This window comes from Nerophis ophidion, linkage group LG01 (genome assembly GCF_033978795.1).
Source record: "Nerophis ophidion isolate RoL-2023_Sa linkage group LG01, RoL_Noph_v1.0, whole genome shotgun sequence".
Classification (NCBI taxonomy): domain Eukaryota; kingdom Metazoa; phylum Chordata; class Actinopteri; order Syngnathiformes; family Syngnathidae; genus Nerophis; species Nerophis ophidion.
Window position 1 is genome coordinate 13,475,057 of NC_084611.1, and position 17,500 is coordinate 13,492,556.

The 17,500-nt window shown below is 41.2% G+C and overlaps 2 protein-coding genes across 2 annotated transcripts in view; one reads left to right on the forward strand and one right to left on the reverse strand.

The window, feature by feature from the left end:
• adamtsl2 (ADAMTS-like 2) overlaps nt 1–17,500 on the reverse strand; it is a 106,833-nt gene that overhangs the window by 85,830 nt on the left and 3,503 nt on the right. The window contains exon 2 of the mRNA XM_061896492.1: nt 17,330–17,436. The gene's annotated coding sequence lies outside the window, so the exon portion shown is untranslated. The remainder of the gene's footprint in view (nt 1–17,329; nt 17,437–17,500) is intronic.
• mymk (myomaker, myoblast fusion factor) lies at nt 4,143–16,278 on the forward strand. Its single transcript, XM_061896478.1, has 6 exons — nt 4,143–4,406; nt 4,477–4,591; nt 9,953–10,101; nt 10,178–10,294; nt 10,366–10,506; nt 10,599–16,278. The coding sequence occupies exons 1-6, from the start codon at nt 4,272–4,274 to the stop codon at nt 10,779–10,781; spliced, it is 840 nt and encodes a 279-aa protein (XP_061752462.1). The 5' UTR covers nt 4,143–4,271; the 3' UTR covers nt 10,782–16,278.

The window sequence follows — 17,500 nt, forward strand, 5'->3', positions numbered from 1 at the left end:
CAAGATGGCGGCCAGGAGGCGGCGTGTGCGGCAATCAGAGTCAGGTGCGTAAACCACACACCTGCTCTCAATCCCTGCATCTTCTCCTGCAGTTTAAAAGGGGAGAAGGAGGAGCGATCGTGGCAGAAGACGGAGGAGAATTGACGGCAAAAGACGACGAGAGCGACCAGGAGGAAGATGAGCCTGCGAGGAAGACGAAGCCACCGGCCACCGAAAGACGAGCCGAGACGAGCAGCAAAGAAGGTCGCGCTAGAAATTGGCGGGACCGACTGTGACGCCAAAATGTGAGTTGAAATAATAAACAAGTGTGAAACCTGCTACGAGGCGTCTTGTATAGATGGACCATGCAAGCTACACGATGACGGCTGGAATCATGTCACAGCATGCTAATGTTAGCATGCTTCCAGTTAGCATCATCTAAATACCAAAATATATATCCCTGAGGTGTATACTTGCTACATTAGTTTAAAAAGCTAAAATTCTCACCATAACATGCTTCCAGTTAGTCTTGTTGAAATACCTCAATTAAAGACACTGAAGTGTATACCTTCTAAATTACGTAAAAAACCTGGCATGCTAATGTTAGCATGTTTACAGCTAGCATTAGTGAAATACCAAAATACTGTTGTTTTTACTGTAAATTTAAGAAACAGTACCACGGTAAATTATTTTTTTTTACGGAAACCAAAGCCTATGAAAAGTGAGGTACTTTGAGATCAAGGAAAACAAGTGTAAAAGTTTGAGCAGTCAGTCGCCCGAGAAGGTGTACCTAATAAAGTGCCCAGCTAGCGTGATTCTCCGACCGGATGGAGCGATACTTTTTCCGAGGAAGTGAATACACTGACGGTTGTGATATAAACAACTTTAACACTCCTACTAATATGCGCCACATTGTGAACTCACACAAAAGAAGAATGACAAACACATTTCGGGAGAAAATCCTCAAGGTAACACAACATAAACGCAACACAACAAATACCCAGAATCCTTTGCATCCATCCCAATTCCTGACTATGTTATACACCCCGCGAGCACCAAACCCTGCCCACCTCAACCACGCAGGGGGGGGGGGTGCTCGCAGGGTGTATAACCGAATTGCACATAATTTAAAAGTTACGAAACCTGGGGTAAAAAATTTTTGGGGCCGGAAACAGAAGCCTATGAAAAGCGAGGTACTTTGAAATCAAGGAAAAAAAGTGTAAAAGTTTGAGCCGTCAGTCGCCCGTGAAGGTGTACCTAATAAAGTGTCCAGCGAGCGTGATTCTCCGACCGGATGGAGCGAGACTTTTTCCGAGGAAGTGAATAAATAAAAATACCGTTGTTTTTACAGTGCATTATTAGTAAAATAATTATTTTTACGGAAATTTCCGGCGACTGAGCTGCCACTTATTTACCGTTCAAAGTAGGATCATTGTTTTTACAGTGCATTACTGTAAATCAGGCGTCGTCAACGTTTACCACTCACAGAGCCATTTCGACCAGTTTCATAAAACGAGGAAGACAGTGGGAGTCGCAAATCATCACAGTAACACAACATAAACGCAACACAACAAATACCCAGAATCCTTTCATAAAACGAGGAAGACAATGGTAGCCGCAACGATTCTTGCCGATATCTGCTGGTGGTCACCCAGATGACAAGAATAAGGGCATGCTATGAAGCCATTGCCTTAAACACCTTCTACAACATGTGCAAACTGCTTGCCAGTCCAGCAACATGTTGTGAGAGGCTTCCGCAGATGCACGCACGCGACTGCAAGGCATACTGGGTGACACAGAATACACTGACGGTTGTGATATAAACAACTTTAACACTCCTACTCATATGCGCCACATTGTGAACCCACACAAAAGAAGAATGACAAACACATTTCGGGAGAAAATCCTCACAGTGACAACATAAACGCAACACAACAAATACCCAGAATCCTTTGCATCCATGATAATTCCTGACTATGTTATACACCCTGCGAGCACCAAACCCCGCCCACCTCAACCATGCAGGGAAGGGGAGAGGGGGGGGGGGGGGGGGTTGGTGCTCGCGGGGTGTATAACATAGTCAGGAGTTTCATGGATGCAAAGGATTCTGGGTATTTGTTGTGTTGCGTTTATGTTGTGTTACTGTGAGGATTTTCTCCCGAAATGTGTTTGTCATTCTTCTTTTGTGTGGGTTCACAATGTGGCGCATATTAGTAGGAGTGTTAAAGTTGTTTATATCACAACCGTCAGTGTACTTTGTGTCACCCAGTCTGCCTTGCAATCTCATACATGTGCCGATAGAAGCAGCAAAATGCATGTGTCCGGTCGGCACACTAATGGCATTCCGTGAATGGCGGGCGCGATGACGTTCAAGAGGACGTTAACACGGCACGCCCTTAATATTGTAGTCCGAGTGAAAATTGGAGAACGTTGTCCGGGAGAGGCATTGAATTCCGGAATCTCCCCGCAACAATCTGGGGGTTCGGCGATTGTGCAGCTGAGCCGCATCAGAGTTGCCAAAGAGCCGCATGCGGCTCCGGAGCCGCGGGTTGCCGACCCCTGCTGTAAATTGTATAACCGTATTGCACACAATTTAAAAGTTACAAAACCTGGGGTAAAAAAATTTTTGGGCCGGAAACAGAAGCCTATGAAAAGCGAGGTACTTTGAAATCAAGGAAAACAAGTGTAAAAGTTTGAGCCGTCAGTCGCCCGTGCAGGTAAACCTAAAAAAGTCTCCAGCAAGCGTGATTCTCCGACTGGATGGAGCAAGACTGTCAGGCTTTCCCCTGACAGTTCGTCTATATTTTAGTTTTTTCCTCTGCATTTGTCTTTGTTTCCTCTGTGTTTAGTATCTCCCGTCTTTAGTTCCTGTCAAGTGCTCTTATTTTGGTTGAGCTTCCTGTTTGTCTCCCTGTGTGCTGTTGTCACCTCATCTGCGGCTGATTGGCACCTGGCCACACCTGTAGTCAATCAGCCCGCTCCTATTGGTACCCACTTTGTCTTCCAGTCATGTCCTACATTCGTTTGTTTGTAACTTACTGTCTTTTGTTCCCTGCTTCTGTTTTGTTTTCACTCTAAAAGTAACGACTTCTGCTTTCCTGTTTGCTACCCGCTAGCTTCCACGCTAGGCCCTTTTTTGTTTCTTGCTAGCTTTTGTGCTAAAGACCCTTAATTTGTTATCCGCCTCGTGCGGGCTTTGTGTTAGTACCCTTTTGTTTGATTTTGTCTTAGTATCTTTATTAAATCATGTTTTCTCCCTCCATGCCTGCCTCCATCTCTGCATCTTGGGGTTCGACACAAACACACTTTTGACGGAGATATTTTTCCGAGGAAGTGAATAAATAAAAATACCGTTTTTTTAATAGTGCATTATTCGTAGAATAGTTATTTTTATGGAAATTTCCGGTGACTGAGCTGCCACCTATTTACCGTAAAATGTAGGATACATTTTTTTTTTTACAGTGCATTACTGTAAATTGTACCACCTTATTGCACATCATTTAAAAGTTACGAAACCTGGGGTAAAAAACATTTTTGACGTAAACCGAAGCCTATACGAAGTACTAAAAAAACAAGGAAAAAAAGTGTAAAAGTTTAAGCCGTCAGTCGCCCGTGAAGGTGTACCTAATAAAGTGTCCAGCGAGCGTTATTCTCCGACTGGATGGAGCGAGACTTTTTCCGAGGAAGGAAATAAATTTAAAAAATGTCTGCCATAAATCTGCCCGAGCGCGGGAAGTGACGAATAAAAAGTAGCAAGTGGAGAGCGAACACGCCGTCTGGAGACACTTGGACTGGACACGGAACGCTCCCCGGGCTCCCGTAAAGCTTCCACGAGCCGACAGGACGACACGCCGTCGCTCAGGCTGTCGGTCCACTCGCGCGCAGACAAATGGCTCATGAAGCTTTTTCCAGCCACGCGTCTTGGCCCCGGGACAGGCCGTCAAACATCCTGGAACCCAGACATGGGATTCTACCACATGATGAAGTTTGACGTCTTCATGAAGAAGAAATATGTGGAACTGAACAGGAGCTGTCGCGCTCGCTCCTGAGCGCCCCCTGAAGGAGGGCTGCCGTCACTGACTCGGGGACTCAGGGGGGGTGTGTCCGGCTGCCCGGCTGTTTTCTGGCATGGACAGCTGTCCTGTGGCAACTCAGCACATGCGCACGCTCGGGTTGGGCATTTAAACTTTAAAGGTCCGCAGCTGTCCGCCCGGAGCACACTTTCTCCAGTCGGACAAACTGGGGACCGGAGGAAGCCGCTTCAGTTCTCTCCCACCCCGCTCGCCGCCACCATGGGGGCTTTCATCGCCAAGATGCTCCTGCCCACCGTCAGCAGCGTGGTCTTCCTGCCCGTCGCCAGCGTGGCCGCCAAGCGAGGCTTCCACATGGAGGCCATGGTCTACTTCTTCACCATGTTCTTCACCGCCGTGAGTAGCCCCCCCCCCACCCCCGGTCTTCAAGACCAGTGCCATGTGTGTTCATTGTGTGTGTATCCAGATCTACCACGCCTGCGACGGACCCGGCCTCTCCATCCTGTGCTTCATGAGGTACGACATCTTGGAGTATTTCAGTGTCTACGCCACGGCTCTCTCCATGTGGGTCACTCTGATCGGTGAGTCCACGTTCCTGGTTTTGCGCAAATGTTCAAACATTTTCAAAAAATGTACGCAAATACGCTTGTTTGCTTTTCACACGCTTAGATCAGAGGTCCTTAAAGGTGAACATTATCACCAGACCTATGTAAGCGTCAATATATACCTTGATGTTGCAGAAAAAAAGATCATATGTTTTTTTAACCGATTTCCGAACTCTAAAATGGTGAATTTGGCGATTGAAACGCCTTTCAATTGTTCGCTGTCGGAGCAATGACCTTTCACCCGTGACGTTACAACGGGAAGCAATCCACCATTTTTCTCAAACACATTACACACACCAAGTCAAATCAGCTCTGTTATTTTCCGTTTTTTCGACTGTTTCCTCGTCGTTGTGTTGTCGGAGAGTGTAACAACACGATCAAGTTGACTTACGTGGAGTGTGCTAATCAGACATATCAATGGTCACGGCATACTAATCGATGCTAACATGCTATTAGGCTAGCTGTATATACATATTGCATCATTATGCCTCATTTGTAGCTATATTTGCATCCAGCCTTTCCCTCCACCCACATTTAATGCCAAACAAATACATACCAATCGACGGATTCAAGTACACCAGTGGTCTCGTTTGTTCTGCACATTCTACCGACGACAGCTGTGCTACGACAGAGATGGCAAGAATTTGTGGATATCCTGCGACATTAAAAGCAGATGCATTTCCAACGATAAAGTCAACGTAATCACAAAGGTGAGTTTTGTTGATGTTATTGACTTATGTGCTAATCAGACATATTTGGTCACGGCATGACTGCCAGCGATGCTAACATGCTGTTTAGGCTAGCTGTCTTTATGCCTCATTTGTAGCTATATTTGCATGCAGCCTTTCCCTCCTACCACATCTAATGCCAAACAAACACTTACCAATCGACGGATTTAAGTTGCTCCAGTGGTCAAAAGATGCAATCGTTGGTTAGAAGGCGATCACCAAATTCGTCCTCGTTGCCTTTGTCTGTCGTGATATGGCTCAATAACTTCAGTTTCTTCTTCAATTTCGTTTTCGCTATATACCTCCACACTCCAACCATCCGTTTCAATACATGCATTATCTGTTGAATCGCTTAAGCCGCTGAAATCCGAGTCTGAATCCGAGCTAATGTCGCTATATCTTTCTGTTCTATCTGCCATGTTTGTTTGCATTGGCGTCACGCAGTGACGTCACGAGAAAATGGTCGGGTGGAAATACAGATAGCGAAAATCAGGCACTTTAAAACCTTTTTTCGGGATATTCCATGATGGGTAAAATTTTGAAAAAAATTTTGAAAAATAAAATAAGCCACTGGGAACTGATTTTTATTGGTTTTAACCCTTCTGAAATTGTGATAATGTTCCCCTTTAACCTTTTTTTACCTTGGGACCCCCACTTTTCAACTACTAACGGGGGCCCCGGGGCCCACTCAAGTATGAGCACTGAATAATAGGGCTGTGAATCTTTGGACACCACATGATTCCATTCAAGGGTTTTCACAGTGCATTACTTTAAATTGTTTTTTTTACCGTAAAATTCTGGCAACTGAGCGGTAAAATCTACAACCATTGTTTTTCAGTGCATTACTGTAAAAAAAAAAAAACGATTAAAACTAAAAAATTATCACCGCCGTACTTTTAAGATGGTACCGAGTGTCTGAATCTGTGAATTTTAGGTGTAACCGTACAAAATGAGCCACAGAGCTAGCCTAAAACATTAGCATGCGCACATTAAATTGCTAACACTTAGCATGTGCGCTAACAATAGCATTGTCACAGTTAGCATGTCTCACATTTCAAGTAAGTATGGTCTATGGCTGCGGAAATAGAGAAAACAGTGTAAAATTAGATGAAAAAGTTAACATGTTTGAGTTATCTTGTTAGCTTTCTAGCAAGTGTCACGTACCAAGTTATATGACTCTGGGGTAAACGTTTGCAAAACTAGCTCAAAAAGTTAGCATACCAGTTTTAACATGCTAGCAAGCCAACGTTAGAATGCTATCAGTTAGCATGTGTCACATACCAAGGCAAATGACGTTAATGTGTATGGCTGTCTAATTAAAGGGAAAAAAACTAAATATATAAATGATAATATTGAGAAACTCAAAAATTCCCGCGGAAATTTTGATGGGCTCTGTGCCCTGGACCTCTGGTCGGGGGTCGCCGGAAGCCGCCAGAAGCCGCTATACTTTTAAGATGGCACCAAGTGTCTGAATCCGTGAGTTTTAGGTGGAACTGTATAAAATTAGCCACAGAGCTAGCCTAAAATGATAACATGCGCACATTAAAATGCTAACAGTCAAAAGATTTGAACAATTTCCCTTGTGGATCATTAAAGTTTGTCTATGTCTAGGTCTGCTAAATTAGCTAAAACAGCTAGCATGCTGATGTTAGCATTCTTACAGCTAGCATTAATGAAAAACAAAATGACGCTGAGGTGTATACCTGCTAAATTGGTTGAAAAAGCTAGCATGCTAATGTTAGAATGGTTACAGCTAGCATCAGTGAAATACCAAAATATATGACACTGACGTGTATACTTGCTTAATTAGCTAAAAAGATACATATGGTGTTAGCTTGCTAAAATGCTAACTGTAACATGTGTCAAGTACCAAAATATATTACTGTGAGGTGTATACCTACAAAATTAGTTTAGAAAAAGCTAGCATACTATCGTTGGCATGCTAATGTTAGCATGCTTCCAGTTAGCATTATTGAAATACCAAAATATATGAGACTGAGGTGTATACTTGCTAACTTAGCTGAAAAAAAAGCTAGCAAGCTAGTGTTAGCATGCTTACAGCTAGCCTTAGTTAATTACAGAATATATGACACTGAGGTGCATACTTGCTAAATTGGTTACTAAGGCTAGCATGCTAAGGTTAGCATGTTTACAGCTAGCATTATTGAAATACCAAAAAATTACACTGAGGTGTAAGCTTGCTAAACTTGCTAAAAAGCTAGCATGCTGATGTTAGCATGCTAAAATGCTAACTCTAACATGTGTCAAGTACCAAAATATATGACACTGAGGTGTATACTTGCTCAATTAGCTAAAAAGCTAGTATGCTGATTTTAGCATGCTAAAATGCTAACTGTAACATGTGTCAAGTACCAAAATATGACACTGAGGTGTATACTTTCTCAATCTTAGCTAAAAAGCTAGAATACTAATGTTAGCATGCTAAAATGCTAACTGTAACATGTGTCAAGTACCAACATGTATAACACAGACGTATGTACTTGCTCAATTAGCTGAAAAGCAAGCATGCTGATGTTAGCATGCTAAAATGCTAACTGTAACATGTGTCAAGTACCAAAATATATGACACTGAGGTGTATACTTTTTCAACTAGCTAAAAAGCTAGAATGCTGATGTTAGCATGCTAAAATGCAAACTCTAACATGTGTCAAGTACCAAAATATGACACTGAGGTGTATACATGCTCAATTAGCTAAAAAGCTAGTATGCTGATGTTAGCATGCTAAAATGCTAACTGTAACATGTGTCAAGTACCAAAATATATGACACTGAGGTGTATACTTTCTCAATTAGCTAAAAAGCTAGAATGCTAATGTTAGCATGCTAAAATGCTAACTGTAACATGTGTCAAGTACCAACATGTATGACACAGACGTATGTACGTGCTCAATTAACTGAAAAGCAAGCATGCGGATGTTAGCATGCTAAAATGCTAACTGTAACATGTGTCAAGTACCAAAATATATTACACTGAGGTGTATACTTTTTCAATTAGCTAAAAAGCCAGAATGCTAATGTTAGCATGCTAAAATGCTAACTGTAACAAGTGTCAAGTACCAACATGTATGACACAGACGTATGTACTTGCTCAATTAGCTAAAAAGCAAGCAAGCTGATGTTAGCATGCTAAAATGCTAACTGTAACATGTGCCAAGTACCAAAATGTATGACACTGAGGTATACACTTGCTCAATTAGCTAAAAAGCTAATATGCTGATGTTGGCATGCTGAAATTCTAACTGTAACATGTGTCAGGTACCAAAATGTATGACACTGAGGTATATACTTGTTCAATTAACTAAAACGCTAATATGCTGATGTTAGCATGCTAAAATGCTAACTGTAATTTGTGTGAGGTACCAAAATATGTGACACTGAGGTGTATACTTTCTCAATTAGCTAAAAAGCTAGAATGCTAATGTTAGCATGCTAAAATGCTAACTGTAACATGTGTCGAGTACCAACATGTATGACACAGACGTATGTACGTGCTCAATTAACTGAAAAGCAAGCATGCTGATGTTAGCATGCTAAAATGCTAACTGTAACATGTGTCAAGTACCAAAATATATTACACTGAGGTGTATACTTTTTCAATTAGCTAAAAAGCTAGAATGCTAATGTTAGCATGCTAAAATGCTAACTGTAACAAGTGTCAAGTACCAACATGTATGACACAGACGTATGTACTTGCTCAATTAGCTAAAAAGCAAGCATGCTGATGTTAGCATGCTAAAATGCTAACTGTAACATGTGCCAAGTACCAAAATGTATGACACTGAGGTATACACTTGCTCAATTAGCTAAAAAGCTAATATGCTGATGTTGGCATGCTGAAATTCTAACTGTAACATGTGTCAGGTACCAAAATGTATGACACTGAGGTATATACTTGTTCAATTAACTAAAACGCTAATATGCTGATGTTAGCATGCTAAAATGCTAACTGTAATTTGTGTCAGGTACCAAAATATGTGACACTGAGGTGTATACTTTCTCAATTAGCTAAAAAGCTAGAATTCTAATGTTAGCATGCTAAAATGCTAACTGTAACATGTGTCAAGTACCAACATGTATGACACAGACATATGTACTTGCTCAATTAGATAAAAAGCAAGCATGCTGATGTTAGCATGCTAAAATTCCAACTGTAACTTGTGTCAAGTACCAAAATATATGACACTGAGGTGTGTACTTTTTCAAGTAGCTAAAAAGCTAGAATGCTAATGTTAGCATGCTAAAATGCTAACTGTAACATGTGTCAGGTACCAAAATGTATGACACTGAGGTATATACTTGCTCAATTAACTAAAAAGCTAATACGCTGATGTTAGCATGCTAAAATGCTAACTGTAACATGTGCCAGGTACCAAAATATGTGACACTGAGAGGTATACTTTCTCAATTAGCTAAAAAGCTAGCATGCTGATGTTAGCATGCTAAACTGTTAACTCTAACACACGTCCAGTACCAAAATATATTACTTTGAAGTGTATACCAACCAAATTAGCTTTAAAAAAAGATAGCTTATAAACATTAGCATGCTAACAGGTATCATTCGTCATTGGTTCTGCCGTGTGTGTTGCAGCTCTTGCCGACTTCGACGAGCCGCAGCGTTCCACCATGACCATGTTCGGAGTCCTCACCACCGCCGTCAGGATCTACCAAGACCGTTGGGGCTACGGGATCTACTCAGGCCCGATCGGATCTGCCGTCTTCATCATAACCGTCAAATGGGTGCGCGGCCAAAACAAGATGGCTGAACTTCCGGTTCCTGCCTACTGATTGACATTTGCTCGTCTTCCTCGCGCAGCTGCAGAAGATGAAGGAGTTGAAGGCGGTCTATCCCGACAAGAGGGTCTACACGCAGCAGGTCGGTCCCGGGTGCTGTTTCGGCGCCCTGGCCCTCATGCTACGGTTCTACTTTGAGGTGACACCATCGACGGGCCGGCGGTCATCTTGAAAGCCCGCGTGTGACGTGTGTTTGTGTTTGTGACGCAGGAGTGGGACTACGCCTACGTGCACAGCTTCTACCACCTGTCCCTGGCCGTGTCTTTCGTCCTGCTGCTGCCCAAGAAGAACCGCTACGCCGGGACGGGACGGAATGCCGTCAAGCTCAGCTGCTGGACCCTCTGCTGCTGCGTACGTGACTCCGCCGTAACCGGGGGGCGACAAGGCGTGGCGATGGTAACTAGCTCATGTGCGTGTCTGTGTCTCCCCCCCCAACTGAACAGAGCGTGTCCCCCGGCTCGGCCAAAGACAAGACCAACAAGGCGGCGAAGAAGTCGACCCGTTCCTTCCTGGGCAAGACGAAAGACCGCGACTCCCCCGTTCTGCCCCTGTTCTCCCCACCGCCCGAATCGCCCGTCAAAGGCACCAGCATCAGCAAGCTGAAGGAGATGAACGGCTGGAAGTGACAGGAACAGGAAGTGACACGGGAGCGGCTGCTAACTTCATTTGGTTTTTTCAGCTGCTAGAACATTTAAGGTCAGCCCGACCGGCAGGTGAAGGAGACCACGGGCAGAACCCGTCAATGGCGGCTGGGAACAGCTGGGCGCCAAAATGTATAAATTGTCTGAAATGTTCCTCCGTCTGTCTGTCGGCGCTCGCACCTCCGGACTTCCTCCTGAGGGGAGGAACCGGTCTCTGCCAAGACTGCAGACACCAGACTGAAAGCGCCTGATGAGTTCTGGAGGGCGACCCACTCGTCTGCCTGGATATCCACCGCCAGGATGTTTGTTTTTTTTGTACCAGCGCGTCATTCGTCAAGTCAAACGTCAAAGATTTTATTTACGGAGCGCTTGGAATATTTTACAGAACCAGAACCCCCTGAGGGGGTTTCGGCCTCGCTAATCCAAACCTGCCGCGTGCACGTCACCTGCCCCGAACACGACACTAAGGCTACAAACGTGCGCTGCGTGCTCGCCTCAGACAAAAAACAGTCGACGGCCAAAACGTGAACGAGGAATGTTTTGAGCCGGGGCCAAGCCGCCGGCTCTCGTGCACGGAGACCGGTGTTATTGTCTGGGGCCGGGCCGGGCCTCGCCGGCTGGCTGGCTGGGCCGCCGCTTCTGACAGGACCGTAACTCGAGCCTTTTATTGCGCAAGTGTCAAACACTGCTCGACTCCTAGACGAACATCCTGGAGGGCCTTAGGCCACACACACACATCAGGAATTTCCCCGTGGGGACCAATACACACCAATACTGACCACTTGTCATACACACAAAATCACGAAAACTGACCATTTTTAAAAAATAAAAAAAATTCATAGGACCTAATAGAAGGCCTTTTTTTTATTGATTCCTATGCTTTCAATGCTTTTGGACCACATGGCATGAGTGAAATGTCCGTTTTTTTGTCCCATGGGGCTAGAAGTACAAACACACAAACACTTATACATCACATAAATGCACTCCAAATAAAACTGCTAAATTATTTTCCGTAAAATTTTTGTTGCTTTCTACAGTTCATTGCTCTAAATTAAAAAAAACGTTCCATTATTTTTATAGCACAACTCTGACGACTGAGCTACAACACTCCAAAAAAATATGTCTGACCACTTGTCATACACACTAAATCACGAAAACTGACCTCAAGGCGACTATTTTTTCGAAATGAAAAAAATGCATAGGACCCAATAGAAGGCCTTTTTTAATTGATTCCAATGCTTTAAATGCTTTTGGACCACATGGCATGAGTGAAATGTCCTTTTTTGGTCCCACGGGGCTAGAAATACAAACATACACACACTTATACATGAAATAAATGCACTCTAAGAAAAACTGCTAATTATTTTCTGTAAAATTTTTGTTCCTTTTTACAGTTCATTGCTGTAAATTAAAAAAAATATTCCATTGTTATATTTATAGTACAACTCTGACGACTTAGCTACAACACTCCAAAAAAATATGTCTGACCACTTGTCATACACACGAAATCACGAAAACTGACCTCATGGGGACCATTTTTTAAAGATGAAAAAAATTCATAGGACCTAATTGAAGGCCTTTTTTTTATTGATTCCAATGCTTTCAATGCTTTTGGACCACATGGCATAAGTGAAATGTCCATTTTTTTTCCCACCGGGCTAGATATACAAACACACACACACTTACACATCACTTAAATGCACTCTAAGAAAAAATGCTAATTATTTTCCGTAAAAGTTTTGTTGCTTTCTACAGTTCATTGCTCTAAATTAAAAAAAACGTTCCATTATTTTTATAGCACAACTCTGACGACTGAGCTACAACACTCCAAAAAAATATGTCTGACCACTTGTCATACACACGAAATCACGAAAACTGACCTCATGGGGACCATTTTTTAAAAATGAAAAAAATTCATAGGACCTAATGGAAGGCCTTTTTTTATTGATTCCAATGCTTTCAATGCTTTTGGACCACATGGCATGAGTGAAATGTCAGTTTTTTTGTCCCACGGGGCTAGAAATACAAACACACACACACTTATACATCACATAAATGCATTCTAAAGAAAACTGCTAATTATTTTCCGTAAAATTTTTGTTGCTTTCTACAGTTCATTGCTGTAAATAAAAAAAACAAACGTTCCATTCTTTTTATAGTACAACTCTGACGACTTAGCTACAACACTCCAAAAAAATATGTCTGACCACTTGTCATACACACGAAATCACGAAAACTGACCTCATGGGGACCATTTTTTAACGATGAAAAAAATTCATAGGACCTAATTGAAGGCCTTTTTTTTATTGATTCCAATGCTTTCAATGCTTTTGGACCACATGGCATGAGTGAAATGTCCTTTTTTAGTCCCACGGGGCTAGAAATACAAACACACACACCTATACATCACATACTGCAAATGCACTCCAAGAAAAACTGCTAATTATTTTCCGTAAAATTTTTGTTGCTTTCTACAGTTCATTGCTGTAAATTAAAAAAAAGGTTCCATTATTTTTATAGTACAACTCAGACGACTGAGCTACAACACTCCAAAAAAATATGTCTGACCACTTGTCATACACACGAAATCACGAAAACTGACCTCATGGGGACCATTTTTTAAAAATGAAAACAATTCATAGGACCTAATAGAAGGCCTTTTTTAATTGATTCCAATGCTTTCAACGCTTTTTGGACCACATGGCATGAGTGAAATGTCCTTTTTTAGTCCCACGGGGCTAGAAATACAAACACACACACACTTATACATCACATAAATGCATTCTAAAGAAAACTGCTAATTATTTTCCGTAAAATTTTTGTTGCTTTCTACAGTTCATTGCTGTAAATAAAAAAAAAAAACGTTCCATTCTTTTTATAGTACAACTCTGACGACTTAGCTACAACACTCCAAAAAAATATGTCTGACCACTTGTCATACACACGAAATCACGAAAACTGACCTCAAGGGGACTATTTTTTAGAAATGAAAAAAATGCATAGGACCTAATAGAAAGCCTTTTTTTTTATTGATTCCAATGCTTTCAATGCTTTTGGACCACATGGCATGAGTGAAATGTCCGTTTTTTTGTCCCACGGGGCTAGAAATACAAACACACACACACTTATACATCACATAAATGCATTCTAAAGAAAACTGCTAATTATTTTCCGTAAAATTTTTGTTGCTTTCTACAGTTCATTGCTGTAAATTAAAAAAAACGCTCCATTATTTTTATAGTACAACTCTGACGACTGAGCTACAACACTCCAAAAAATATGTCTGACCACTTGTCATACACACTAAATCACGAAAACTGACCTCAAGGCGACTATTTTTTAGAAATGAAAAAAATGCATAGGACCCAATAGAAGGCCTTTTTTAATTGATTCCAATGCTTTAAATGCTTTTGGACCACATGGCATGAGTGAAATGTCCTTTTTTGGCCCCACGGGGCTAGAAATACAAACATACACACACTTATACATGAAATAAATGCACTCTAAGAAAAACTGCTAATTATTTTCTGTAAAATTTTTGTTCCTTTTTACAGTTCATTGCTGTAAATTAAAAAAAATATTCCATTGTTATATTTATAGTACAACTCTGACGACTTAGCTACAACACTCCAAAAAAATATGTCTGACCACTTGTCATACACACGAAATCACGAAAACTGACCTCCAGGGGACTATTTTTTAGAAATGAAAAAAATGCATAGGACCTAATGGAAAGCCTTTTTTTTAATTGATTCCAATGCTTTCAATGCTTTTGGACCACATGGCATGAGTGAAATGTCTTTTTTAGTCCCACGGGGCTAGAAATACAAACACACACACACTTATACATCACATAAATGCACTCTATAAAAAACTGCAAATTATTTTCCGTAAAATTTTTGTTGCTTTCTACAGTTAATTGCTGTAAATTTAAAAAAAAAAAACGTTCCATTCTTTTTATAGTACAACTCTGACGACTTAGCTGCAACACTCCAAAAAAATATGTCTGACCACTTGTCATACACACGAAATCATGAAAACTGACCTCATGGGGACTATATTTTAAAAATGAAAAAAATTCATAGGACCTAATTGAAGGCCTTTTTTTTTTATTGATTCCAATGCTTTCAATGCTTTTGGACCACATGGCATGAGTGAAATGTCTTTTTTAGTCCCACGGGGCTAGAAATACAAACACACACACACTTATACATCACATAAATGCACTCTATAAAAAACTGCAAATTATTTTCCGTAAAATTTTTGTTGCTTTCTACAGTTGATTGCTGTAAATTAAAAAAAAAAAACGTTCCATTCTTTTTATAGTACAACTCTGACGACTTAGCTACAACACTCCAAAAAAATATGTCTGACCACTTGTCATACACACGAAATCATGAAAACTGACCTCATGGGGACTATATTTTAAAAATGAAAAAAATTCATAGGACCTAATAAAAGGCCTTTTTTTTTTATTGATTCCAACGCTTTGGACCACCCCACGAGTCAAGCTGGACCCCGTGGCGTGAGTGAAATGTCTGATTTTTGGTCCCACGAGGCTAGAAATGACAGTTATCATTATTGAAACACCAAAATATGACACTTAGGTGTATACCTGCTAAATTATTTAAAAAAGGCTAGCATGCCAATATTAGTATGTTTACAACTATCATTATTGAAATACCAAAATATATGACAGTGAGGTGTATACCTGCTATATTAGCTAAAACGCTAGCATGCTAAAATGCTAAGTGTAACATGCATCAAGTAAACACAGTAAAAAAAAAGTCAATATATTTTACGGTAAAAAAAACTAGCAGCTCAAATCCATAAAATGTTTTTTTACATGTTTTTCTATATTAACTAAAGAGCTAACATGCTGATGTTAGTATGCTAAAATGCTAACTGTAACATGTATCAAGAAACCGGTGAAAAAAGTCAATAGATTTTACAGTAAAAGCAAAACATAAAACATTTTTTACAGTGCCGTATTTCACCGTAAAATCTAAGGTTGTTGTTTTCAAAGTGAGCCACTGTGAAATACTGACTTTTTTTTTACAGTATGGGCTCATTCCCATTAGCATTCTCATTGTTATCAGAGTTAACATGTACTATTGACACTTCTTTTTACACTTGTATGCCATTTCAATTGTTATTAAAACATTTCTTGTACACCGGATAAAGCTTTCATACTCGCTAGAGTTTGACCCCAAAACAGATGATTTCTATTATTTCCTAGAAATATGTGACAAAGAACTTTCTCCAAGTGTGGTATGCTCGCTATGTTTACTTTGGACTTTCTCTGCGTGGACAACAGCCGTGCCAGCAACTGCTAGCACAGCTGCTTGGTGCCGCTGGTGTGGTTCTGAGGTCCTCTTCTAATCCGTTTAGCGTGTAGTCCTGGGGTGTGCTACTTGGGCCAAAAAAAAAAAAAACCCCAACACATTTGGGTGATGATAATAAGCTGTGTACATTTTTAATGAGTGCGTATTAAAGGCCTACTCTGTACCGACCACGCAGTCTGATAGTTTATACATCAATGATGAAATATTAACATTGCAACACATGCCAATACGGCCTTTGTAGTTTACTAAATTGCAATTTTAAATTTCCCGCGATGTATCCTGTTGAAAACGTCGCGACCTCCTCCTGCAGCTGTCAAAAAGGCTAATGTGTTTTTGGCTCCTCCATTGGCTTCTCTCAGAGACACTGGCGTCGCCGCAGCCCTCCAACTTTCAGGTATGATTTTATAATCTCACAAAAACACTATTAACACAATAAACAGATAAGGGATTTTCCAGAATAATCTTAGTAAATGTGTCTAATAACATCTGAATCGCTCACACTGCCGTCGCCTTTTTTTTTTTTTTTGTGCTTCACTCTAACTTTCCTCATCCACGAATCTTTCATCCTTGCTCAAATTAATGGGGAAATCGTCGCTTTCTCGGTCCGATTTGTTCTTGCTGCTGGTGGCTATGATTGTAAACAATGTGAGGATGTGAGGAGCCCTACAACCCGTGACGTCACGAGTACATCGTCTGCTACTTCCGGTACAGGCACGGCTTTTTTATTAGCGAGCAAAAGTTGTGAACTTTATTGTCAATGTTCCCTACTAAATCCTTTCAGCAAAAATATGGCAATATCGCGAAATGATCAAGTATGACACATAGAATGGACCTGCTATCCCCGTTTAAATAGGAAAATCTCATTTCAGTAGGCCTTTGTGGCCTCTGCTGCCACCTGTTGACCAGAAAAGGAACAACACACTACAGTGCAGCAACACCCACAGCAGGGAAAGGATCCAAAACAAAAATAAAAATGAATAACAACTCGTAGGGGGACGGCCTGGGTGTTGTTGAGCCCAACAGAAATGCTAACGTTAACATGCTAACAGTCTTTAGGATGCACCAGTCTCTGTCTCAGGGTGTTGTCTGCTTTAAAGTCTACTGGGATCTTGTTTTGGTTAAACACTATTCTGACTCTCTCATACAGACCTGATACATATGGAATGACAATATTTTTGCGTCCCTCACCTTTTTTCTCCTCATCCACTCTGTTCTTGTTGTTTCTGGAACTGGATGCACTTTTCACAAACGACCAGCTGGTGTAACCACAGGTTTTGAGGGCTTCCCTCAAATGCCTACGTTGACAAAGAGAAAGAGCATAGGCATTTGTATCTTATCTTAGAAAGACCAAATGATCAT

Bases quoted from the DNA above. Each gene is read 5' to 3' on its own strand.
- mymk (XM_061896478.1), top strand. From the start codon at position 4,272: ATGGGGGCTTTCATCGCCAAGATGCTCCTGCCCACCGTCAGCAGCGTG. The intron at 10,102-10,177 runs GTGCGCGGCCAA...TTCCTCGCGCAG, and splicing joins TCATCATAACCGTCAAATGG to CTGCAGAAGATGAAGGAGTT. The intron at 10,295-10,365 runs GTGACACCATCG...TTTGTGACGCAG, and splicing joins TGCTACGGTTCTACTTTGAG to GAGTGGGACTACGCCTACGT.